The 27549-nt window shown below is 35.6% G+C and overlaps 2 protein-coding genes across 3 annotated transcripts; one reads left to right on the top strand and one right to left on the bottom strand.

Annotated features, from left to right (window-relative positions):
• Nucleotides 1-388: 388 nt before the first annotated feature.
• On the top strand, nt 389-24095 carry SLC6A14 (solute carrier family 6 member 14). 2 transcript variants are annotated; one of them, XM_059049668.2, is made up of 14 exons: nt 389-625; nt 1589-1754; nt 5198-5329; nt 6807-6968; nt 7773-7911; nt 9032-9164; nt 10731-10871; nt 13727-13955; nt 15775-15900; nt 17311-17429; nt 17977-18076; nt 18334-18443; nt 20477-20644; nt 21583-24095. In XM_059049668.2, exons 1-14 carry the CDS (start codon nt 404-406, stop codon nt 21727-21729), a joined length of 2094 nt encoding a protein of 697 aa, XP_058905651.2. In that variant the 5' UTR covers nt 389-403; the 3' UTR covers nt 21730-24095. The 2 variants fall into 2 exon arrangements, with proteins under 2 accessions (XP_058905651.2, XP_066880053.1); XM_067023952.1 differs by lacking the exon at nt 1589-1754.
• A 253-nt stretch (nt 24096-24348) lies between these two features.
• On the bottom strand, nt 24349-25440 carry CT83 (cancer/testis antigen 83). Its single transcript, XM_059050144.1, is given in 2 exon segments — nt 24349-24594; nt 25366-25440. Coding segments are annotated over 2 exon segments (321 nt in total).
• Between the last annotated feature and the right edge of the window lie 2109 nt (nt 25441-27549).

Here is a 27549-nt window from a genome sequence, read left to right as displayed (position 1 = left end):
AGCAGTGTTTGCCCCAGGGGATCAAGTGCTTTCTAGCGAGGGGCAAAACTTTGGGAAATCCCGGAGCCCAGGACAGTACAGTCTGTTCAGGAGAATCTTGGGGAACGGAATGGACCCCACAGACCATGCCCTCCCCACCTCCAGCCCCGGTGGAGATCAGCACTTGGCCTCAGGACAGAGACCAGACTAAGAGAGGAGGTTACGAGGAAGCAGGGAACCCCAGAAAGGAGGAAAGATTGAGAAGGCACCTGCACGGCTCTGAGTCAAAGGCTGTCAGTCGTCTCGGCTCTGCCTGCTCTGTTGTCTCACAGCCCAGCCCTTTCCCGGGGCCCAGGGCAGGGGATTGCTACATGCCAGCTTACCTGGGGAAAAACCGGAGCCTCACTTTAGTCCCTTCCAGTAAATGACACGACAGGGTGCTCAGGCGGGGGAGGAGAGAGCTTACCTCCATAAATGGTCCCACCCCTGGGCATGGTGGCTCACTCTGGCAGGTAGCGACGGGGGAGTGTGCACCTGCCACCAGTCAAGCTCCGCCAGACTGCGAGACAGGCAGAGCAGCCCAGGGAGCCAGTTAACCATGGACAAGTTGAAGTGCCCGAGCTGCTTCAAGTGCAGAGGGAAGGAGGTAGGAGTCTGGGAGCTATGGGAGGTGTGGAGGGCTTGGGAAGGCAAAACTTAAGGGGAGGCAAGTCTCAGATTTTGCTCTCTGCAGCTGTTCCTTGTTTTCCACATTTCTGTTCAGCTGCCTTCATGTGTGCCCAAGAGGTCCCCATAGAGTAGAGGAAACATAGAACAGTTCTTACTCTGGTGGCTAGAAGACTTAGGGTCACCTCATCCTCTGTCTTGGGTGTGCCCACCACCTTGTGTTTTCTGTCCCTCTCCAGACTGTGTCCATATGCGGGAGGGAAATGAGAAAATGTACTGTCCTTATCTGACCTGAGGAAGTCTCCCCTGTCCTCTGAAGTGGAGCGAGCACTGCTCCACCTGGTGGGACAGGAGAATTTGTCTCCGAATATTATTTTGTGGCTTTCAGAAAAGCACTGATTTTACTCTCCAGGATGTGGCAAGAAGTTAAACTTCCCTGACAACTCCAAACCTCAAAACTACCAGCCAGTATGCAAAAGAGTCTATGAATTTTTTTTTTAGTAGAAACTATATTTCATCCTTTTTCTCAAATATCTCCTCTGATTTCAAGAGCGTTGATTTTACCTAATTCATCTTTAAGACTTTTGTATTTGAAATGTTATTTTCCCACCTTCATTTGCCCTTCATGCTGGGTGCCACATGTACCCTTTCCACCAAAATTTGGATGATCTAACCCGAAGAAGTCGTAAAAATATCCACCTACGCAGCTTTTTTCATTTCATGGGATAAACGTTGTAAAGGAAAAACAGCCATCCTCAGAAATCTCCCCAGCCTTGGAAAGTGTCCTCCTTGGCTATGGTTTTCAGGGTTCATTCTCTCAATCTCTCTCTGTCTCTCTCTCTGTCTCTGTCTCACTGTCACTCTGTGGATTTGTGAAATTATGCGTCTGTGGAATTTTTAATAGTAAAAAAAAACCAAGCTGTTGATATTTTCCCTTTTCTAGAAAGTGACGGCTTCATCTGAGAATTTCCATATTGGTGAAAATGATGAGAATCAGGACCGTGGTAACTGGTCCAAAAAATCGGATTACCTTTTATCTATGGTTGGATATGCAGTGGGATTGGGGAATGTGTGGAGATTCCCATATTTGACCTACAGCAATGGCGGAGGTATTCCCCCCCCACACACCAATTTATTTCCTTTTCAGTTTTAAGTGTGGTGTTTTATGGCCTCTGAGGATATTTTAACAACTGAGGAAAGGTATATGATAATATGGGTTAGTGAGAGGATGGGAAATGAGCATTTTATTATTAGACTATGAGTTTCTAGCTCACGTTGGAAAGCTGGCTTCACAAGATGTTCAGATATAAACTTGATAAAAGTTGTATATTTAGCACTTCTGAGCTTCTGATCTGAAATCCCATGTCATCTTCAACTATGACTTAGTCTTCTTAATTTACACCTTCCTATGGTAATCTGTTCACACTCAAGTTGTGCTTTGCCTAATTTATAGCTGAATCTAAGCAAAAGGCAGGGAATTCTCGTTCTCATAAGAAGCTCAAATAAATTGTTTGTTTAAATAAAATAAGACATTACATTTTGGAAATTTAAGTGTGGAAGGAGTTGATTAAAAAGTAATTACAGGTTTTGTACTTTAAGCTGCAATATTAAGTTACATGTATTTCAAATTGGATTGACCATGTAGAAGGTCCTTTGAAAATGCGATAGAATGTAGATCAAGGCTAGGTGTTTAATTTCTGCAAAATAATACAGTTTATACCTCATAGATCACTAAGGAAGACTCCATTAGAACAAGGAGAAAAAAATAAGTCTTAAGTGACACACAAAAGGAAACAAAATGAATTGCACAATCTTCTAGTAATGTTGAAACTACTTTTCACTTACCATATTTTATTTACTTGTAATTAAAGTTTCTGTTAGAAGTGACATCCCCTTATATTTCATAATTGGTTACCAGTGAAACGATGCCACTATAAATATTCTTCTTGGTACAATAGGATTTTGTGTGGTGATATTTCAATCTTATATTCCTTATTAATTGGTTATATTAAACATTCATACTGGCCTTCAGAGAGTTAAGAAAGGAGCTCTGTTTATCAAACACTTTAAGTGTTGGTGACATAAATTACCCTATCTAGAGCGTACATTGTTTATTCATGGGTTTGGTATAAATTCGAGCTGGAAGATGACTCAGGAATCACAATCTTTTTGGTGTCTATGTCCTAAGGTCCGTGTAGTGGAGAGAAGCATTCAGGCTCCTTTCCAGCTTCTTATGTTCAAGTTTAGAATAGGAAATTCCCTGTGAATTGACAGCATACATAGGCCCAGTACTTACTATAAATTTCCAGGAACTATATTAAACTAGATTTAATAGAGAATTCTTAAACTTAGCTGAAATAAAATGCCATTATTTATTGTATGTTATTACCTCTTTCAGCACTTCCTCTAAAAATTAATATATCATACTGGCTCTCAGTTTTTAAAGATCACATCATTTGGGTAATGGATGATCTAGTCTCTCTCAATTGCTTCTTTCTCTTTTACCCAAGGGTAAAAGAGGAACATGAAGTTCAAATTTGTCAAATGTTAATAGATTAGATTTCAAATTATGGTCAGGCTTGAAAGACTTGTTAAAATCTGGAGTCATTTTTATCTGTAGAAGCTTTTTAACAGTTTATGAAAGAGAAGTATCAGACTACCTTAGGGTCTAGGTCAGCAGGACTAACAATTGGTGACCACTATATTGGACTGATAGTTTACCAGTTATCGTTGTTATTAATAATGAAATAATATAATGGGTGAAAAGCCTTATACAGCATTGAGGAAAATCCTTTTTCGCGTGTGTCTAAAAACCTATTTACACCGGGCTAGCAAAGCATTGCTTATTGTTGTGTTTAAACAGGGATATTTTGTATTACTTTTTCTTCATACTTATCATTGGTAGGAATTAAACTTCTATTAGTCATAGTAATGATGGTATGTACATTGCAACATCTATAAAAACATATTTGTCCCTATGTTCTGGTGACTAGTGACTTGTATGTAACAAGTAGTTTATTGTCTCCTAATTTCTAAAAATTAGTTAATCAATTAATTAAGTTTTGGCTGTGTTGGGTCTTCGTTGCCATGCTCGGGCTTTCTCTAGTTGTGGCGAGGGGGAGTGAGGGGGGGGCCTACTCTTCGTCGTGGTGCGTGGGCTTCTCATTGTGGTGGCTTCTCTTTGTTGCGGAGCATGGGCTCTAGGCGTGCAGGCTTCAGTAGTTGTGGCATGAGGGCTCAGTAGTTGTGGCACACAGCCTCAGTAGTTGTGGCTTGAGGGCTTTAGAGCGCAGGCTCAGTAGTTGCGGCGCACGGGCTTAGTTGCTCTGCGGCATGTAGGATCTTCCTGGACCAGGGCTTGAACCTGTGTCCCCTGCGTTGGCAGGCAGATTCTTAACCACTGTGCCACCAGGGAAGCCCGCTTGTCTCCCATTTTTAGTAGAATATATTTTTAGGGTTAGAAAAAAATGTAATTCCCAGGTATGATGTTATAGTATCATAATGGGAAAAATATATGAGGAAAAAAAATGTAACATGGCTAAATGAAATGTACATAATCCAAAGCCTATTTTTATACACTTATCTCCACATTTTCTTATTAAACTTTGTTAAGACTTCTAGAATACTTGAACAATAAGCTTAATATTCTGTCCCTGCCTCTACCAAAAATCTGGTCATAGTGCTAATGAATAGTATTATGCCCTAAAAGTGGGCAGAAAAAAAATAATAAAATAAAATAAAAAATAAAATAAAATAAATAAAATAAATAAAATAAAAAAAAATAATAAAAGGTTTAAAACAAAAACCAAAAATGGGCCTGAATAATCTAAATGTAGGAGAATTATTCCTTATGAAATTGAAAGTTAATTCTGAATGCATCTCAATTGTTCAGACTCTTCTACCAAAAATAATGTTTCTTATTAACCTTGAGTGAAGACCCTTATGACTATTTGGAGGATACTGAACTTAGCTGCAGTAACTTCCACTTTGAACCACATTTAACATCTGAACCCTAAGTCTTAAAAACTGTTTATTTTTTAAGGAGAAAGGAGGGAACTTAACTTTGAAAATATACTATGTGCCTGACCATTTCGCCAAGTGTTTTCACATGGGCTCTGTGATATAACCCTTACCACAAACTGATGAGTTGGCATTGTTCTTCCCATTTATGAGGAACGCAAGGTTAAGAGGTTAGGTAAACTGCCCCAGATCACATAACTGGTATATGATGGAGCCAGGATATAAAGCTAGGGCTATCTGGCTCCAAAGCTTGTGATCATTCAACTTCTCTGGATTGCTTTTTACGGGCTCTTGTTTTTAATAATCACAACAACCTCATTAGGTAATACTAGCATCCCCATTTCATGGATGAGGAATCCAAGATTTAGAGAATCAACTATTTTCTCACAAACAGTAGTAAATTTGGAGCCTAAACCCAGTACTCTCTGACTCCACTGTATCAGAATGCTTTCAAAATGTTGTGCTAGTTGTCAAAGTGCCATCGAGATTTGGGCATATAATAGTGCTTTGGTTCTTTTTGTGTGTTTTCTAGGTGCCTTCTTGATACCTTATGCGATTATGCTGGCACTGGCTGGTTTACCTTTGTTCTTCTTAGAATGTTCACTGGGACAATTTGCTAGCTTAGGTCCAGTTTCAGTTTGGAGGATTCTACCATTGTTTCAAGGTTGGTATTAAAATGTTTTCCTTATTGTGCTTATTGGTCTATCCCTGCATATAGCTGTCCTCATATTAAAGGCAAAAGGGCATACGTTGCTTTTCTATTCGACACTGTCGAAGTTAGAAATCAAATGTTAATTTATATTTCTCTTTATCTTGGGCTGCAGATATGGTAGGGGTTAAGAAGGATATGAGAGAGTTGTGAAGGTGTCGTTATTTTCCTGTTTTCACCTTTTGAATTCTCTTGGCAAACAGTCTTGTGCATTAACTTTATGGCTCTGGCTTTTTTCTACTTCGCAAGCGGTCTTTGTCTTCTTGCTTTTGCATATCTTTTACAATGCCTCATTCAGAAAAGTTGAAGGGCAGATCACTATTTTTTCTTGGATGCTCCTAATGGAATAGAACACTAGGAAAGTTTTTTTTTAAATGCTTTGATTGTTATTAAACATCCAATAGCCTTTCTGTTTGAAGATTAGATATCATTTTGGTATGTGCTAGCTGCTGAAAACTACTTGTAAAGGCTTCAGTGTAACATCAAAAACATATTTATAGTGAGGTGAGTAGAATACAGTGCTGGAATATTAAGGAACCTAACTCAAAAGCTAGTCTTAACATAGGAGTTACATTCAGTATGCTTGCTGTATTTTGAAACTACTGAGTTAAAGAAATTTCAGAAGTTTAAATTTGGATTGTTACTGAGTTATTGAATTTTCTTTACATGCACTTGTAGAAATACTGTACACTCTCCTTTTAGGACATTCATTCAGAGGATTTATCTTCTACTTGTCAAAATGTTGGTTTATATATGTCCATGCCACTCTCTCACTTTGTCCCAGTTTACGTAAAATAGCTAGCTAGTGGGAAGCAGCCACATAGCACAGGGAGATCAGCTCTGTGCTTTGTGACCACCTAGAGGGGTGGGATAGGGTAGGTGGGAGGGAGACGCAAAAGGGAGGAAATATGGGGATATATGTATATGTATAGCTGATTCACTTTGTTATAAAGCAGAAACGAATACACTACTGTAAAGCAATTATAATAAAGATGTTAAAAAAATGTTGGTTTATAGATGAAGAGGGAAGTATTGGTCAGCGAGTCGATAGGATACGAGCTTTGAATAGTTTTTTTTTTAATAGTATCCACTCTGACCAGAATTTACAGATTTAATAAGAAAGAATAATGAACATGGTTTTACCTTATGTGAATTCGATGGCTTAATACAGGTCTTTGATCTTAGAACCTTTTTCTGATCAACTAAAAAACTGTCTCAGAAAGTCAATCATCAAAATAATTTTGAGAAGAAAGCTACTCAGACAGTAGTACTGCCTCCCCCCATCAAAAAAAAAAAAAAAAAGAGAGAGAGAAAACATTGTTTGAAAGAGTTTTCTCATTTTAAAATAGATTTTGTGGAAATTGAGATGCAGCTTTATGAATTAGGAAAACAAATTTCACTTGTTTTTTATTTTAATTGTTCTCTTTTCCAGGTGTGGGGATTACAATGGTCCTGATATCCATTTTTGTGACAGTCTATTATAATGTCATAATTGCCTATAGTCTTTACTACATGTTTGCTTCTTTTCAACGTGAACTACCATGGACATATTGTTCTTATTGGGCAGATAAAACCTGTAGCAGATCGCCTATAGGTAAAATTCATTTATTTATTTAAAAAATATTATTAACTCTGCATCATTCTTTTACATTTTCTAAGAAGATTAAAGGGTTAAATCATTTTCTAACCAATTTAGGTTCAATTTTAAGTGAGCCATAGGTTATTGATAAAAGCAGAATAAAGCATATATAACCTGAAAATTGATTAATGCAATACGTTAATTTCTGAGGGCACCCAGTAAGGCTAAACCACTACTTGGTGTACTTCTTGCAGGCCTAAGTTGTGGGCATCAAGAAAAGGAAGAAAATGGGAAAGTGATAAGAGAGAAAAGCACTATTTATGATAGTAGTAGTGTTTCAGTTGATGGTTGAGTGTTGCTAATCTTTGGGACAATGTAGCATCAATATTGTAGACTATTACCACTGGGATTGCCTGTGTATATTGGAGGATAAAGTGATAAAGATTTAACACTTCTTAGGAATTTAAAGGTGTCATTTATCTATATAGGTTAAATAAGTCCACATATGAAAAGTTCCTTAGAGCACTAAATCCCGACTGAAATGATTGTTACTCTATAGCTGTTATTACTATAAATCTAACCACAATTTAAAAAGGCAGATGTTTTCATACTCACCCCCAGCTTAGTAGTAGAGAGGATTTAAGATGCTGAATGTGCATGGCTTATTCCATTTGTAAGATTCCTACTCCACCTTCACCAAGTAACAATTGAGACAGTACTTTAAATATTTCATCATTAAAACTTTTTTTTTTTTTCAGGTAAGTACTGTTCTAAAACTAAGTATGTGTCTGTGTATGTATTCTTTTTTCTAATTTTTAGTGACACATTGTAATGTGAGTATAAAGCTAGGTGAAATCTTCCAAGTGAATAAAAGCTGGGTAGACGCCAACAATTTTACCTGCATCAATGGAAGTGAAGTTTATCAGCCAGGGCAGCTTCCCAGTGAACAATATTGGAAGTGAGTACAGTAAATTATCTACATCTTAAATGGATGTTATTAAAAATTTTTATAACAATAAAATATTGATCAGCTCTTTTCTTAACTCATATAAGTAGAAAAAAAAGCAGGGTGGGGGGAGTCAGAGCAAATTATACTTCGTTTTACTCAAATGTTTACCTAGCCTGTGTAAGTAGTAGTAGCCTGCAAAATTAGCTCATAGTCATCAATGACAGTCTAATAATGTTGTCAGTGATGATTTATGCAGTACTTATTAGCTATCAGCTAGGGCATTGCTTTGAAGGAAAAATATGCAACTTTTAGACTGTAATGAGCAAGTTCTAATGATAAACAGTTGGGTGATGAGTAATATTGGGGGCAAAATTGCTATTTAAGGCTGAGATTCTTCATTATCCATTTTGCTTATAATTGTCATTATATGGTAAAAATAGACGTTTGGGGTTATATTTGCTTTTATTAATTTTAGACGATCTCTCTTTAATCTCCTTACTGTATACCTACCCTGTACCCTTACGTAACTTCTTTGACTATTGCCGTAATGAGCTGTTCCTCAGCTCCATGTTGTTGCTCTTTGTGACCCTTTTCAAATTTGGACCTTGAAATGTTCCAAATATCAAGCTAAGAATTAAAATCCTAGATCCATATATGTTCCTAGTAGAAAAACATGGAATTATACCTTTGAAAAAGTTATAAATAATGGGACCATTTAGGTTTGATAACTACAAGTATGATGAATAAGAAATTATTTAATACAATTTAAATGTTTTCTCCATCATTTGAACTTGAGAAAAAAATACCGTCATGAGTAAAATGAAATAATCGGATGTAAGGTTAATTTCTTTCCATACAGGAGCTTTGAAATATTAGGGGAAAATCAGAGCTAAAGGAATGAGTAGATCTTTTATTCTGGGATTTGGAACTTTGGATTGGCTGCAGTTGACCAGAAAGTTCAGAGCCTACTTTTTCACTGAACTATTTTTGCCCCTCCATACAATTGTATCAATAAAAGGCTCACACAACACTGATGTATTAATAAAATACACAGGAAGCTTCTCCCTGGATGAAAGATATTTAAAAATTCAATGTATTAAGATAAGTGATTGTGTGTTCGTGTTTTCAGTAAGGTGGCGCTCCAACGGTCAAGTGGTTTGGATGAGACTGGAGTCATTGTGTGGTATTTAGCACTTTGCCTTCTTCTGGCCTGGCTCATAGTTGGAACAGCACTATTTAAAGGAATCAAGTCTTCTGGGAAGGTAATTTAGAAAACACATTAGACAGTGATGTAGCTGGTTTCCAATTCATTGTAGTTCAATGCCAGGTAGTAGCAAATGCATGGTTTTTCTATGATGGGAACATTCAAATGTGTGAAAAGCTTTCTAAGTAGGCAGCCTCGCTCTAAGAAAATACATAAGAACACTGTTATTATTAAAAATAAAACAGACCAAGCAAAAATTAGTACTAGATGTGTGCAATTTCTCTAAACTTGGGCCCTTCTAGCTGATATAGCATTCTGAGGCTTGGGAGTATTTCTGTCCTACTATAATAAAGAAGCATCTTGAATGGAATTATATACTGCAATGTTTGGTTTGGAAAGTTTAGATCCTTGTTATATATGTTATATAGGGTAACAGTGTCAGGATTCCCCTTGTTAGAGAGAGAAGGAAAAAAACTATACCATTGTTCTCTTAAAGCTTGCCAAAATTGACTCAGAACCTTGTCTCAGCAGAGTCTGCTTCTGAAAAACATTTCCCGCTTCACTGTTTTATTTTTAAAATTTTCAGAGAGCATTGTGGCAATTTCAGAGAACAGTATGAAATTTTCTCTGTGAGCAGTTGTACAGTACTCAGAAAAGTAAATGTGTATGTGTTTGTAATTACTAGACTGAAATTTCCCTAAGACAGAGGACAGGGATAACTGTGGATACTATCTTTGTGTTCTGGTGCAATACCTAGCACAGTCAATTAATGTTACATTGCAATGAGACATGCTGTTAGATCACAAAAATACAGTGAACATCACAAAGTCAGTGGAAACTTCCCAGAATAATGTTGCAATTGCACATTTTTGAAACCTTTGGTTGCTTTTTGAGGTTAATATTGAAAGAATCCATTAAAAGCCATTTACCCACGCAATTAATTTTTATTGGTCTCTGGATGACGTGTTTAAATCATCTCCTTGGGCATATTATCAAACATAGGACATCTATGGACCAAAAAAATCATCCACATTAATGAAAAGCCAGCCTCAAAGGCAGTCTGCTCATCTGGAACCATGTATTATCTAGGACACAAGCAGTTCACACGTATGTATGTGTGCTATCAAACTCTCTTAATGGTAGCTTTAAGGATAATAATAGCAAGTGTCCAGTATTCACTTAATCAACTTTCATGGGATTTGGACACCTGCTAGGAGATTTTCCTTCTCCTTGGGGATTGAGTATCATTGCAGGGTTTAAAATCATTTCCCTTCCCGCTTCAATGCAGTAGTTTACCAAGAGGTGCTCTTCAGTCCCCTCAGACATTTATTGGGATACATTTAGGAAAGCACTCGATCTAGATTCCAAGTTACCATTGCTAATGTATTGTGTATTTACAACACAAACCTAGTAAATATTGCTTCATACATCAAGAGTGTTTTGAAAGTGGATCATTTGAGAGTGGTGAGAACAGAAAGAGAAAATTATGCCAACATTGGTATTAGTAATGAAATCTTTGATACTTTATTTTACTAATTTCAACTGGCTAATAACTTTATTTGTATATAATTATACACCATGATCTAAAAAAATAACATTAACTTTTGGTTGTTCTTCTTGGTAGGTAGTATATTTTACAGCTATTTTCCCCTATGTTGTCTTGCTCGTCCTGCTGATCCGAGGGGCAACTCTGGATGGTGCCTCAAAAGGCATTTCATACTATATTGGAGCACAGTCAAATTTTACAAAACTTAGGGAAGCTGAGGTAAGACAATTGGATTTCAAATTATCTGAGGAGGTAAAACTTAAAAACCAATATTGAAAATCTTTGATTGCCATTGACTGTCATAATATAGTAGCTTGCAAAAGAATATGTACTTAAGTTTATTAGTGTTTCCATGCCCTAGGATGTCTGATTTAACTATTTAACATGACACTAATGCTCTCTTATTGGAAGTGAGACAATCATCTTTAGCAATAGGATTTTCAAAGTCATTTTATTCAAACTGATTCTATTTGGCCGAAAGGATTTGGGGCTTATTAATCTGAAAAAGAATATGTCATGCATGAATACCCACAAATTGATGACTAGGGCTATGTGACTTATCAGATAAACTCGTAGTAGATTTAAAGAGTATAGCTGATGGTTTAATGGTCTAATATAAATTTTAATTGTCTTCAAAAGTTAATATTATGAAGTTAAAACATAAATTTGAAATGGATGAAGCATTCCATAAACAAAACTGTTACTTGTACCAGACACATAAATATGTGCCATGAATATGCATTGGTGACCTCTTAATATTAGTCCATCTCCAGACAATGGCTGTGTGTATCATAGGTACATAAAACCTTTTACAATTTTGACCGCAGACAGCATTGTCAGTAAGTGTACTCTATACACTATGCTTCTATTGATATAGGCTAATAGCACTTTCACTTTTTTAGTAGTCATGTCACATTCTTGGAACACACTAAGCTTCTGGTCAGGTAAAACCCCACGATATTACATTAAAATCAAGAAACACTATAATATCTACCATATTAGTAGTGTTAGCCAAAATGGATATTAGTTTTAGTTTGCTATGGTATTCTTTGTGGAACTCATGCTAATTTCCAGCGACTGTGACTTTCTAAATACTCACAATCCGGATAGTTAATGATTTGTTGTAGAACATTTCTGGTAAGCAAGTCAAATTTATCAGTTTTTAGTCATGGAAATCCACCCTTTACCTTTTTGAAAACTGAGAGGTCAATCTCTGGCCTTCAGTTACCTTCTGTGTATCCAAATAATTTTCACTCAATAATTAACCATAAAACCCTAAATTATTTTAGAACTATGAACTTTTATTGTTTATGTGTTGGAGATTAACATAGTTTGATGTGTCTGTAGGCCACTGTTGATTTCTTCATTTATCTAATATGTTTTTATTGTCCCCAAGTTGATATGTGGAGTAAATAGAATTCCAATCAAATTCCCAGCACAGTTTCCATGGAACTTGAAAATTTATTCTAAAATTTATGCAAGGGAGAAAAGGCAAAAAAGCAAGGTGTTTCTGAAGAAGTGAGGAAGACTTGTCCTACCAGATATGAAACAATATTATAATGCTATAGGTATAAAAATAATGTGGTGTTAACCTAGGTATAGACATACAGACCTGTGGCACAGAATAGTAATCTCGGAAGCAGATTCATGAACATATGGAACTTGATATGTGGCAGAGGTGGGGATGCAGGTCAGTGGGAAAGGGATGGACTATCCAATTGATATAATTGATATCCAAATGATATAATTGAAAATATCAATTATCTTTGGACATAATTGATAATATCAATTATCTTCAGATAATTGGTATTCTATTTAGAAAACAATGTGTTGGGATTTCTAATTTAATATGCATAATATCAATTTCAGGTGAACTGAAAACTTAAGGATATAAGCAAAACTTTAAGTCTTTTAGAAGAAAATATAGGATAGTGGCTTTATGACCTTGGGCTAAGGATTCTTTTTTTAAGTCAGAGAAATCAAGAACAATACAGAAAAGCAAAGATGAATACCTTCAGCTACATTAAAACAAAATCTCTGGTTCATCAAAGGACACAATGTTAAGAGGTGAAAAAAATAAGCCACAAATTGGGAGGAAAAAAATTAACATATATAACAGATAAAGGATTAGAATCCCAACTACATAAAGAATTCCTAGAGATCAAATAAGGTGAATAACCCAAACAAAAAATTGGCAAAAAATATGAACAGGAATTTCACAGGAAAAGACTATGGAATATATACACATAAAAACATGCTAAACCTTATAAAGTACTTAGGGTTATCAAAACTCGTTTCACAAGAGGGAAGAGATATGGGAACATATGTATATGTATAACTGATTCACTTTGTTGTAAAGCAGAAACTAACACACCATTGTAAAACAGTTATACTCCAATAAAGATGTTAAAAAAAAAAACAACTCATTTCACAGCCACTAGTTTGGACAGTATTAAAAAATTCTGACCAGTGTTGGCAAGGATGTAGGGGAATGGGAATTCTCATACCAGCTGGTGGGAGTGCAAAGTGATACAACTACTTTGGAGCATAATTTGGCAATATTTAGTGGGGCAGTACAGCAGTGGAAAAAAAATGTTCAGAACTACATACATTTAATTGAACCATATGAATTTGCCTATATTCTTTCATTTTTGACTTACAAAATTGAAATTTCATATGGTTCAAATTGATAATGGATAAATTTCATACACTACTGAATGGAAAAAGCAGGTTGTATAAGTTTACATGCTTTAAGGAAACTTTTCTATAAACTCAGAAACATGTAAAGCTAAATGCCATATTGTTTAGGTCAGTAAAAATGTAAAGGAAATTGAAGAAATGATAAACACAGAAGTCAGGATAGCAGTTACCACTGAGGTTGGAAGAGTGATATGGTCAGGAAGGGGCACAGGGAGGCTTTAATAGACTAGTAACATTTTATTTCTTAAGCTCAGTAGTGGGTACTTGGGTATTTATTTTGTTCTTGTATGAATATTTATTCATTTGTATATATGAAATATTTTATACAAATGAAAAATTAAGAGTGTGTTTTAAACTATTATTTTCTCTTGTAGGTTTGGAAAGATGCTGCCACACAGATATTTTATTCCTTGTCAGTGGCTTGGGGTGGTTTAGTTGCTCTGTCATCTTACAATAAGTTCAATAACAACTGCTTCTCAGATGCCATTGTAATTTGTTTGACAAATTGCCTCACTAGTGTGTTCGCTGGATTTGCTATTTTTTCTATATTGGGACACATGGCTCATATATCTGGAAAGGAAGTCGCTCAAGTTGTAAAATCAGGTATGTAATGCCATATATTATTAACTTTGATTAACTCAATATAGCTCATTTAAGAAACACTGATATATTTTATAGCAATTAAAGCACTCAAGATTTAGAGTATTGTGTTTTCTTTCTCATTTCATCTTATATAACTTGGTTGTTTTAATGATTTAATAATTCTTAGATGATCTGAGAAACAACAGTACATTACAGAACACTTGTTTAACAATATTTTTTCCAAATTTTGTTTAGTCCTTAATATGAACTGCTTACTGCACAATTGCAAGTATCAGGCATCATGCTATGCACTTTACATGCATTATCTTCATTTGTGTGTATGTATATCTATATACACATACATATATATACATGTGTGTGTTAATATGTATATATGAATATATGAGAGACTATATATAAAAATTAATCCACGTAAAATTACACTATTAGGTCTGAATTTTTAAAACGCACAAATGTCATACAGATAGAAACACAACTGACTTTGAGTATACAGCTGTGTCCGGCTTTAAAGGAATCTGATTAGTGAACTTCCTAACTTTAAAGACATTAACTAGGGATGCTTAATTTTCTGACTAAAGATTCTCCAGAACAGAATTCTAGGGTTCTTTTAAGTAGGACTCTTATTAACTTTCTATTTATGGTTAATATCATTTGATGGAGAGATTGATGAATGAGAATAGAATGTTAGGACTAGAAAGGACTTTGGAGATCATCTAGTATCCAGCTCCTCATTTACAGAGGAGTGGATTGATGCACAGAAAGGTTATGTCTTGCAGAAGATCGAATCATTAGGAAGTGACAGAGCCTAGGCTAGAAGCTAATTCTCCTGACTCCTAGGTCAGTCCTCTGGGAGGTTGGAGAAACTTAAAATACTTAAAACTAAGTATCATATAACATGACTGAAATTTTTTTATAAAGCGTCTCTAAAGGTAACATACATCAGATAGAATGAATTGGGCGATTGGAATTGACATGTATACACTGATGTGTATAAAATTGATGACTAATAAGAACCTGCAGTGTAAAAAAAAATAATGTGCCTTCTTGATAAAATGTTTAAAATGAGTCAAAAAAACCCCCCAAAAAACAAATAGAAAATAAGATTCAATTTATAGTTTCATTACATACAATTTTGCAGGTATCCATATAATAATTAAAACGGCACTAAAATTACACCCATTACCTTGTAATAACCTATAATGGAGTATAATCTGCAAAAAATACTGAATCACTATGCTGTATATCTGAAAGTAACATAATATTGTAAATCAACTATACTTCAATAAAAAAAATAAAATGGCACTACACGGCTGTGAAATGTACAGTGAAACAAATAAATTAAATGGCACTACATATAGTGATTTTGGGTAAACATTTGGAAAGAGAGTTAAAGACTAAAAAGTTAATTCCATGAACATATCTTTCTTGATAGTGTAATTTTTTTAGAATTTCTAGGCTAAGGTGACCTAATTTAGGTTTCTGGAGTTTAAGACAATTGTTCTTCATTAATTAAAAAATAAATAAAATCAGCTGAACAAAATCATTGATATAGTTAAGATTTCTTATATGAGAAATGTACCATTTACAAAATTTATCTCACTAGCTTAATTCACATCACATGTTCACATTATCACATCGTAGAACAACCCAGTCAAACACTTTTAAAAGTGAAAGTGAAACAGTTGCTAAAGAATGTATATTATGGATTGGGTTGCCAAATTAAAATGAGATTTTTCTAGTACCTTATTTTGAAAATGTTCAAATATGTGAATTTTCTTGGCAACTAATTTTAAATTAAAATGCCATTCATTTTCCTTAGGTTTTGATTTGGCATTCATTGCTTATCCAGAAGCTTTAGCTCAACTCCCAGGTGGGCCATTTTGGTCCATATTATTTTTCTTCATGCTTTTGACTTTGGGTCTCGACTCTCAGTTTGCTTCCATTGGTAAGTAATACTCCCAATGTTAACATATCCCTCTTATATTTTACTCATGTTTCCTCTACTTAAAAACATCCTTTTCTTACCCTTGTTGCCCCCCTCTAGCTTTTACTCTCAGAATCATCTTTCTGAAAGTTCTTTTTAACTTAAGTTTTAAATATGGAAAAATACAAAGTACTCATGTATCAGACACCCAAAAGGAGCAGAGATTAATATTTTATATTTGCTTCAGATATTTTTTAGAAAACTAAACTGTTATAGATAAATTTGCAGTCCCCTGTGTTTCTCTGTCTAATACAATTCACATTTCTTCCTCCTTAGAAGCAACCGTCAGACCATGTTTGTATACATTTTATATGTATCCATAAATAACATATAAATTTTTAAAATTTCACATAAATGTAAAGTTTCATAGCATACATATCATTCTGACAGTTTTTTTTTTTTTTTTTTTTTTTTTTTTGTGGTACGCGGGCCTCTCACTGTTGTGGCCTCTCCCATTGCGAGGCACAGGCTCCGGATGCACAGGCTCAGTGACCATGGCTCACGGGCCCAGCCGCTCTGCGGCATGTGGGATCCTCCCGGACCGGGGCACGAACCCGTGTCCCCTGCATCGGCAGGCGGATTCTCAACCACTGTGCCACCAAGGGAAGCCCCTGACAGTTGTTTTTTATATGTATTATGACTCCATGTTGATACATAGACATATAGCGCTAATTAATTCACAATCTGTTGCCATAATGATGGGCATTTGGATTATTTCCAATTTTTAAAAATTACACACACTGCTGCAATGACTATTCTTGCACATGGTTCTGTGTACACATAGGGATTTTCCCTAGGGTACACATCTAAAAATTCTGAATTTCATCATATCGTGCTCTTACATAAACCATTTTAATAGTTTACAGGTTCAAGTCCAGCTTCCTCTAGTTGACTTTCAAAGCCCTCCAAAAATCTCGAATATGTTTCTTAATCCTTTTACTCATATCCTTCTACTTTTAGCCAGTACCCTGTTTCACGAACACATTTATTTCTTAAACCTAGAAGGCCTTTCTGTCTCCATGTCATTTATTCAAATATTCACCTTATTTAAAAGTTCTACTAGAATTCTTCCTTCCCTATAACCCTCTTTCAAACTACTTCAGCCCTCGGGAACCTGTTACCTTATAATGGCTACCAATGAAAAACCTTATAAAACAGACTAAAAACAACAAATAGAGCTGCATTTGATCTTTATCAGAACTGATGAGTGGTCACTGCCAAGAGAAAGGACCCCGTGGATTTTTAGAAGTAAGAAGTAGGGCCCAGCGTATATTCTCAACACATATTTATAAATTTGATTAATAGAAGTTGATTTCTGTGATTAAAATTATTGGCAAATGAGTTGACATGTCATTTTTTCCCCTTCTGAAGAAACGATTACAACAACGATTCAAGATTTATTTCCCAAAGTGATGAAGAAAATGAGGGTTCCCATAACTTTGGGTTGTTGCTTGGTTTTGTTTCTCCTTGGACTCGTCTGTGTGACTCAGGTATACTACAGTATTTTTCATAGACAAAATATTAGTTGGAATGTACTTTATAATCTAAATGAGGAAGCCAAAGTTTAAGAGGATGTTTAGTGACAAGTCCAAGCCTGACTCGCATCAAGATTTTCTGAGTTTTAGCCCAGATTTTTTCCCCATTATAACACAATTTCAATAGTAAGTATATTTTGCAAAGGGGGAAAAAGCCCAATAATGGACAACTTCACCAATTACAATAAAGTTATAGACTTTAAACATAGGCTGTATTTCTTGGCAGCTACTACAGAGCACACACTGCATATCATTTTGATAATCAACTATTCTAACTGCTTATTTTTTAACAGTGACTCAGTATAGAATAAAAGGTACATCCTGTTTGAGATATTTAAAGCCACGTTTGTGTTTACATTTGAAAACATTCCTTTTTGCATTTTGGCGGAGGTGAAACCAAGGAGCATATGTTAAAATCAAATTAGTAGATTCAATTTGAGTACCTCATCAATCATAGAAATAATTAAAAATATACTTAAAAGTAACTGATTTTTTTTGGTAGGCTGGAATTTACTGGGTTCATCTGATTGACCACTTCTGTGCTGGATGGGGCATTTTGATTGCAGCTATACTGGAACTAATGGGAATCATCTGGATTTATGGTAAATAGTGACTATAGAATTATCTACACATTTTACTAAAATGACTTAGTTTGATTCCTTCTCATTATGTTTACTGTAATAGCTAAGTATAATATACTGGAAAAAATTTATTATGAATAAAACGTAGTTAAAGGTATATGTATGCTTCATTGCTGTAGTACTGGAAAATGTTTAGACATGGAAAGATAACTTGGGGCCACAATGATTAATGAATGAAAGTATAAATAAGGGCTGAATGCTCTCTTTGTTGTTTTTAGGAGGCAACAGATTCATTGAAGATATAGAAATGATGATTGGAGCAAAAAGGTGGATATTCTGGCTGTGGTGGAGAGCTTGCTGGTTTGTCATTACGCCTATCCTTTTGATGGTAAGTATTAACATGCCATGAATTTGGTATCAATAATATATATATTTAAACACTTCTAAGGTAAACTTGAATTATTCACACTGAATACAGTAAGGCGAATTAATGTCAAAAAGTAATGATTTTCAACTTTTACTTCATGACTGGCACCTCCAAGTTGCCTAAATTACAATGCCTTTCTTTGTAGTATTATTTTTGAGGCCATAGGCTTAAACAGTTACCATTTGAGAAAATAACCAGGCTCCTATAGACTTAAAGGTCCTAGATACTTAAAAATTATCCATAGGATAAATTTTTAAAAACCAGTCATTTGCTCATTCCCTAAGAAATATGCTGAGCCATCTACAATGTTCTTAACCTCTCTGCTTAAGATCCAGTCTCTGCCTTCAAGGAATTCAATCTAAATATACTAATTGCTAAGAAACAACACTCAGTTGTTAATGCATATTTTTTTATGGGAAGTGTTTAGTATCTGAAATTACTAAAAGAAACTCACGAGTGTCAATAGAGGCAATAGTTTATGTTAAAAATTGGTGCTATTTAGGAGCTGAGGGAAAGCAAAAGATGTCTTCTTGGAGAAGCATGACATATAGACATGATATCTTTAAATAAAAGCTCAGGACAGTAAAAGGCTGAATGCCAAAAAAAAAAAAAAAACACTTAATGGGATAGAGAATTTCTATGGACTAGAGATAATGGTGGGAGTGCAGCAGTGGCAAAGCCTTATAGAGGATGCTTTGGTTCTCACTGCCCCCATGCTTCAAAGGTTTTCCTAGAGAAGGCCATTACATAATTTGATCTAGAATTTGTTTTAGAGGGTGTTTTTAACATTATAAGGTCAGGTTCAAGTAGTGAGCAGTTGGGAACTGGGTGTGCTGAAATAAAATATTTGGATGCTCCATATTCTTGCTAAATGATTTTCACAGTGCTGCTAAATATTGTTTTCCTTATTTCACAAGTCTCCACAAGTCTCCATAATAATATAAGCCCTTTACCAACTTAGAAGATCTAACTAGACTTTTTAGCCAGCTAATTTTCACTGATTACTAGGTTTGACAACTGGATTTACTTTAAAATGCAAAAGTATTAGATATTAAATGATATACATTATCATCTATTTTATATAAAGTCATATATATTAGATTCCACTATCCCTCAGCCACTCTCCTGTAGTTATGTAAAATTATGGTAATTGTGAGATAAACTTAAATTACTGTAATGAAATGAAAGAAATTAATCTATTTAATTCTAAAATTAAACTTGAATATCTATAAAATTCAAGACAGGTAAATTTAGAGGAACTACTAGATGATTTTTTAGTTTCTGCTCATTTTGTTTTTTTGCTTTACAGATTTCTAAATAATTAGTTTTAATGCTGCAACATTCTAGTGGGGTTTTTTTTAAACACTTTTTAAAAAACTTGGCCTTAAAGTGTTTTCATCTTGAAGAGTCACTGTTTTGCCCAAACATATATTGAGCTTGTTTTTTCTCAATAAGAAAGTGAAGGGTGCTTTGGTAATTATGTACCAATGTGTGAATGCGTGTGTGTTTTGGGTGTGGAGTAAAGGGTACTCTGTGTAATGGAAAAAAATAGAAACAACTGCTAAGCAAGGTGCAAAGCATGTTCACTAAAGTGTACTTTACATTCTCATTGAATTAACTGATATGCTGGCTAGCTTATAGCACAGAATAAAACCATGCTATTACAAGTGAAATACATGTTGTTGTATTTCAGTATTTTATTGAAATACATGTTGTACAAGTATTTGTATCTTTTATAAGTATATGGAAGTGCTAATTTTGGAAGAATCTATTCAGAGCCAAATACAAGTTATTTAGATTGGTTCATTTAGTATTTTATCTTCTGGCTAGTTACCTGATTATCTTAGTTGGCTTGAATGTATTTTCATTTTAATTGCTTTTGATAAGTTATTTCTGAGGAATGGAATCAAATTGCTAATACTTAGTGCAAATGAAATCATTAGTGCAATAAAGTTTAATCTTTACCATTTTCTTTTCATATTTTACTTTCACAGGCAATCTTGATCTGGTCATTGGTACAATTTCATAGACCTGATTATGCCAAAATTCCATACCCTGACTGGGGAGTTGCTCTAGGCTGGTGTATGATTATTTTCTGCATTATTTGGATTCCAATTATGGCTATTATAAAAATAATTCAAGCTGAAGGAACCATCCTTCAAGTAAGCATGTTAATATTATTTATACTTTAAAAGTTATGGTGTCTATACCCATACTGAGTTCTACTGAGATGACACAAAGCAAATGACCTTTTTCCTTTATATCTATAATTTTCACCTTTAAAACTTCATCTGTTTATAATACATACTGTAATACCATGTTAAAACGGGAAAAACTCTGGTAAATTTCTTGAACCCAGTCTAGACCATGAGTTATCCCTCTTCCATGGAGGCCTAGGGGAGTTGATTATGACATCTCAATAGGACGACAAGGTAGGCTCAGCAGGCAGATTGGGTTCAAGATATAGGTGAGTGCTTTGTGGATCTAGATCAATGGTTTGACCCTTTCTTTGGTTCTTGAAACTTCCCAGGCATACACTGGTTTAGATCCTCACTTAATCCTCACCCTAAGGCCAGGATCGAAATGTCTGAGAATTCAGTGAAAGTATATGAAGTGATATTGTTGCTTGAATGGGTTCACGAAACACTTTCTTTTTTTTTTTTTTTTTTTTTTTTTTTTTTTTTTTTTGCGGTATGCGGGCCTCCCACCGCCGCGGCCTCTCCCGTTGCGGAGCACAGGCTCCGGACGCGCAGGCCCAGCGGCCATGGCTCACGGGCCCAGCCGCTCCGCGGCACGTGGGATCCTCCCGGACCAGGGCACGAACCCGTGTCTCCCGCATCGGCAGGCGGACTCTCAACCACTGCGCCACCAGGGAAGCCCAACACTTTCTTTTGAAATCATTTACATAGTCAATTATTTTGGCTTTGTAGTTAATGCAATTCTATTAACAATTGGTGACATTTGAGTATCATTTTTTTTTGTAGAGAGTATATTAAGAATTTAGATGATCATTTTTTACTCTTCTATGGTTCTTATTTCATTTTGGTTAGTAAGGAGACAACACTCTAAAATTTTCATTTTTTTTTTCTTTGCTTTTCAGCGCATTGTAAGCTGCTGCAGACCAGCTTCTAACTGGGGGCCATACCTGGAAAGACATCGTGGGGAAAGATATAAAAACATGGTAGATCCTAAAAAAGAGACTGACCATGAAATACCTACTGTTAGTGGCAGTAGAAAACCAGAATGATATCTAGTTTGTAAAAATATGTGGTTGTGTAATGTGATTATTTTAGAATAGAGGAAATTTTTATTTATTTGTATGTTGAGTAGAAAAACGTATATACTAGGTTCATAATAGTATTATGAGCTTTTTTTCCATTTAAGCAGGAATGTAATATAAAAATGTGAATCTACTAATGTTTGGCAATGTGATTATTATATTTCTTTTAAGATTATCTTAACACACACATAGCTGCCTCTATTTCACAAAAAATATTAAAAATAATATTTTTCTAATATATTGAAAGCTTTATTTTGAACTGGTTATTTAGAAAATAGTTATATTTTCTATTATAGAAGTTTTTAAATATCACTTGCTTACGTTTTCTTAGTACATAATCCTTCCTTTCCATAAAGCTGGGGAAAATAAATCAATATATTTAAAAGACAGTGTTAAAATTGAAAGCCTCACTTAATTAGAAATGCCATATATATGAAAAAAATGGACTGTGTATATAATATGATGACTGTAGCTTAATACTTTTGGTTCATATGTCTAAAAACTTCATGTATTCATGGCTCACTTTTTCTAGGTGAACTTAGTGGTTACATTCTTTATTTACAAATAGTGAAGTAAGACAGAAAACTAAGGATCCTATGGCCAGTAAGTGATAAATCTAGAAAATGGAATCCAGAAGCTTTGATTACTTCTAGTTAATAGATCAAGTAGAATGATTTTGTCTTATCTGAATAAGTTACTACTTATGGGTGGTAACTTATTTACATACTTACAGCAGATAAACGTGTGAAGCTTGTCAATAATGAGGGCAGCCAAATTAGAAAGTCCTGTATCCCAGTTTGCTTACAAAAGATAATGAAAACATATTATATCACTAATAGATTTTTTTTTTTGACAACTCATGGGCGTTCTAAGTGCTCCATCCACTTTTTTTTTTGAATTTTATTTTATTTATTTTTTATACAGCAGGTTCTTATTAGTTATCCATTTTATACATATTAGTGTATACATGTCAATCCCAGTCTCCCAGTTCATCCCACCACCCCCACCACCACTTTGCCCCCTCGGTGTCCATACGTTTGTCCTCCACATCTGTGTCTAGGTTTTTCTAGGTTCCACATATGAGTTAATATATGATATTTGTTTTTCTCTTTCTGACTTACTTCATTCTGTATGACAGTCTCTAGATCCATCCACTAATAGATTTATACATTGATTATATATCACTGACAACTGGATTACTATTACAGCCTAGGATGGTGAACATTACCTAACTACGTTAGAAACTTTTCATTTATTCTTAAGGTTCTTAACCTGGGCTTCAGAGAATGTATGAAGCTGAAATTACATGTAATATTTTGCTACGTGTATGTGTGTATGCATTTTTCTAGGGTGAGAGTACATAGTTTTCACCAGAATATCAAAAGTGATCTGTGACTCAGAAAAGTTTAAGAACCACATATACTACTGCTGGCTTTTTGTTCTTGTAAAATGAGGAATAAAAGAATAATTTTAAGCCTTAATTTCTTATACATTTTAAATTCCTTTTCCTCTTCCTTTTGATTGAAGATTAAAGGAGTAAGAGATTAAGGTGTTTCTTTAATTTACACTGGTAACTTATTTTGGGGGGAGGGGGCATGAAGGTAGGTAGATAGGTAGGCCTGTAACTGAACAACGTCAGTGAATTATGTACATATATAAGGTGAACTTGTGTTAGATATTTTGAGGGTTTTCTTTGAGCGTAGATCAAATGCTGTTAGTGAATGTCAACAGATTGTTAATTCCTCAATTATACTGGATTTTATAAAATACTATTTGAAATAGATAACTACAGCTTAGACGTTAACTTTAATCTATATTATATTACATGCATTCTACCCTTATATTTTGGTGTTGAGGTATGGATTTTTCACCAAATAAAAAAATGCATGCAATTTTCTACCGTGACTCTTGCAGTTCAGGGAAGATTTAGGCACACTTCTAATGAAATACTGATAATATCTAATTGGTGGTAGTGGTGGTACTGGAAAAGAAATCCACTTCAAGAGCTGACTACAAAGAGTGGTTAAGAGTTTCTGTGACTATCTTTACAATTATGTAAAGTACAGATCTTAACAGAGTGCCTGGCACATTTTAGGGTGCTCAATGACAGCTCTTAGTATTATTATTACACAGATTCAACAGTGGTAAGAAAACTATTCTGCAAAATGGAAAGAGTTCCATCAAATCCCATTTACTTTAATGCAAACTTGGAGACATTTACAGTATTGTATTGTAAACCATTAGGAAAAACTGTTTTTCACACTTGAGTGAAATTAAAATCACTGTATCTCAATATTCTTTTCAGTGTAGCTTATTAAAAACAAAACAACTCGAACTGTTTCTTTTTCTGTTGTGCTTTCATCCCTTTCCCAGTGAAATATATATTAGCAACATAATCAATTCTTTAAATGTGAGTGAGCAAACTGGCAAAATGTCTGAATTTTGTATCTGACTTGGCATCCCCTCCCCTTTTAAATAATAATTCATTTGGTATAAACACATATAATCAAGTGAATCCACTCAAAGTGCCTTTAATGATTGCCTCCAGTGTCATTACAATCTGTAGGCTTGTTAGTGTATTTCCGGTTAACTTAATGCACGATTTAAACCCTTAGTAACTAGGAATCATTCCAATTCAACCAGATTGTATTCCACGATGCTGAGGTTTACAAATATTTTCCTCTGCATGGTTATCGAGTTTTGGTGATTATTATCCCATTGACTGTTGACTGAAAGACACTTATCAGTATTGCTCTTAGTTGACTGAGTAGAAGAGGATGATCTCACCAGTGCAAGAGAAGTCGAATTTGATGACATTTCACCCGTGTTTCTCTGTAAGGGAAGGAAATTATACATATGTAGTTTATTGAGTTTAGTAAAATCCAAATACTGCCAAATTACATCCTTAGTCTTGGTTTACCAAAATGAACTGATTGTCCTCCCCCAAGATTAAAAATCTGTTGAATGAATACACTGATTTGGAAATATGCCCTTCCCAAACACAGACTGAGAAAAAAAAAATTAAAGAAGCCTTTTAATGCCAAAATGCCATACCCTTGGCTTACATTTCTTGGGCATTCCAGTAGGTCTATACTTGGATCCTGTCTGATTCCTATCTAAAGGCACTTCACTTGGAACTTTAAATATCACCAGGAAACCCACATTTTGACCTTAATTACTTGTGAATGCCCCCAAAAGCTCTTATAGAGATGGCTGAAAAGGCAAATACAAAGGAGGAAGAGGCAAACAGAAACACATGTGGCAGTAGAAGCCAAAGAAGAGAGAAAGTACAGATTCTTAAAATAGGAGATGGTGCTGGGGAGTGGGTGCTTTCTGCTGTACTTTTCAAGTGGGTAAAAAGCTGACCATATCACTTAGTGACTTCGGGCTTTTTATAACATACTTCAGCTGTGGAACCACTGGTCAATGAGAGAAGTGTGCGCGTGAAGAGTAAACATCTGGGGCTCTTTCAAAAGGAAAAGGAATGAGGTGACCTCCCCCTTACTCTTATTTTACTATCTTTCTACTCTCTTAAACACAGCCCTCCCCAGTCCATGTATTCATCGAGCTTCATCTAATTCCAATTGCTCTTGTACACTTTACCTGAAACAGGGTTTTCCAGAAGACAAACGTGAGGGCAAACAGAACGCAGCTCACTAGCAGGAACAGGAGGCTCATGGTTCCTCTACGGCCTCTTCACTCTTCTCGGGCACCGAGGCACTCAGCTGGCACTTGGGAAGCAGGGGGCTGCTAGCCGCCCAGACCACGGAAGCCGCTGACCAGTACGCTAAGCGCGCCGCACTGCCTGGTGCAACTGGGACGCGCGGCAGCGTCCAGCTGGAGAGAGCTTGTGACCTCACAATTAGGCACACGCAGCGGGGCGCTACTCACAACCTGATGACGTAACACCGGCTTTCAGGAAACCAGGCAGCGCCTACTAACCGCCCACCTGGTTACAGAGTTAGAGACGATGGGAGAGTTTGGGATTTTCGGGAAGCTGAAACATGGTAGAAGTACAGACTCTAAACTGACTGGTTAAATACTAGATTTAAAAAATGCTCCCCCCCCCCCGTTATTTTTGTTAAGATAAATTTATCTTTGCTGCAACCACTCCATTATTCATTTCAAAAACAAGTTCAAAAACGAAGTAGAAATGCTGTAAAAGTAGTTACCTGCAAATTGTGAGGCTTGACCAAATACCTCCTCCCTACCCCCGCTGCTATTTTAGGATTCACTCCAATCCTATTCACATTGGGATAGTTAATTACATTTGCATCACTGTAGAGTTTAAAAAGTAATGCCAGGGTCATTCCTCCACATAGCTCTCACAATAATTTTGTGCTACAGGTATTTTTTTTTTTTTTTTTTTTTTTTTTTTTTTGCGGTATGCGGGCCTCTCACTGTTGTGGCCTCTCCCGTTGCAGAGCACAGGCTCCGGACGCGCAGGCTCAGCGGCCATGGCTCACGGGCTTAGTTGCTCCACGGCATGTGGGATCTTCCCGGACCAGGGCACGAACCCGTGTCCCCTGCATCGGCAGGCGGATTCTCAACCACTGCGCCACCAGGGAAGCCCTACAGGTATTTTTAATACTGTGTCTACTTTTGGAAATGCAGAAACGGATTCAGGTGTTAGGTAAACTCATTTGAAACTAGTAGCAAAAGCACGACTTGAACCCACAGAGTTTGAGTCCTGCGATAAACTCTCCCATTCCCTTACCCTCATCCCCATCCCCAGGACCTCTACCTACACTTGTGAGCCTCAAGTACTTACTATTCTCCACCCAAGGAATTGAGCAGTATATTTGGATTAGATAATGAGAGGGGATAGATACAGGAGTCATTGTACTAGACAAATTAGAAGCATTCAAGAAATTCAGGTAAATGTACAAAATGGCACTGAACTAAAACGCAGAACTAAAAGCAATAGCCAGGGTAATCTCAAGATGAGTGTCAAAGTGTAATCCACTAACCCTGCTTGGGGAATAACTCAAATCTTCATATAGACAGGAAGGAGAGGAATTACATTTATACATTTTTCATATCAAACTTATTTCCCAATTATGAGTTCAGAGTTTAAAGATTTATTTAACACATATTTATTAAACACCCACATAAAGGGTGGGCACTGTGTTGTATTCTGGGAATATGTCTATGAGCAAAAATAAAGTCTCTGCTCACCTGGAATGTGCACTCTAGTGTGAGAGATAGACATTAATCAATCAAATACTCACAGAAATAATGTAAAAGTATTAATGAGATAAGTGATAACAAGAAGTACATGATGGCACAGGAGCTTATAATAGGATATGAGATGTAAAGGAGAGTGAAGGTCCTGACTTTATGGTCTACTCAATTGAATGGATGGGAAATATCCAAGTATGGAGATGCTGATCATGAATTTGGTGTTGGACATGTTGAGTTTGAGGTGCCTTTGAAACATAAAATAATTGATCTCCTGGAAATAAGTGAAAACATACATTTGGGAGGCATCTGCATATAAATGACAATTGAAGCTCTAGATGTGTAAGAAATTCCCTCATGTCAGTGTAGGGCGTACAAACTGAAAGAGAAGTAAGAATAGAGCATTGACGTATTTAAATATTTAATAGTTGGGTGATAACACTTCCTTTGGCATGTAACTGTGGTTATCTGAACATTTAATTTCTTATTTCACCAACTAAAATTGAATGAAGCCCAGTAACATTGTCTCTAACAATAGAATTTTGAATTTTGATCTTACTGGTATCCAAGGGAGCACCTCAAAGATTTTGGAAAATATTCTCATCA

The sequence above is a fragment of the Kogia breviceps genome, chromosome X (assembly GCF_026419965.1).
Source record: "Kogia breviceps isolate mKogBre1 chromosome X, mKogBre1 haplotype 1, whole genome shotgun sequence".
Classification (NCBI taxonomy): Eukaryota; Metazoa; Chordata; class Mammalia; order Artiodactyla; family Physeteridae; genus Kogia; species Kogia breviceps.
Note: the sequence above shows the minus strand (reverse complement) of the source record. Positions and strands in the feature narration are given on the sequence as shown.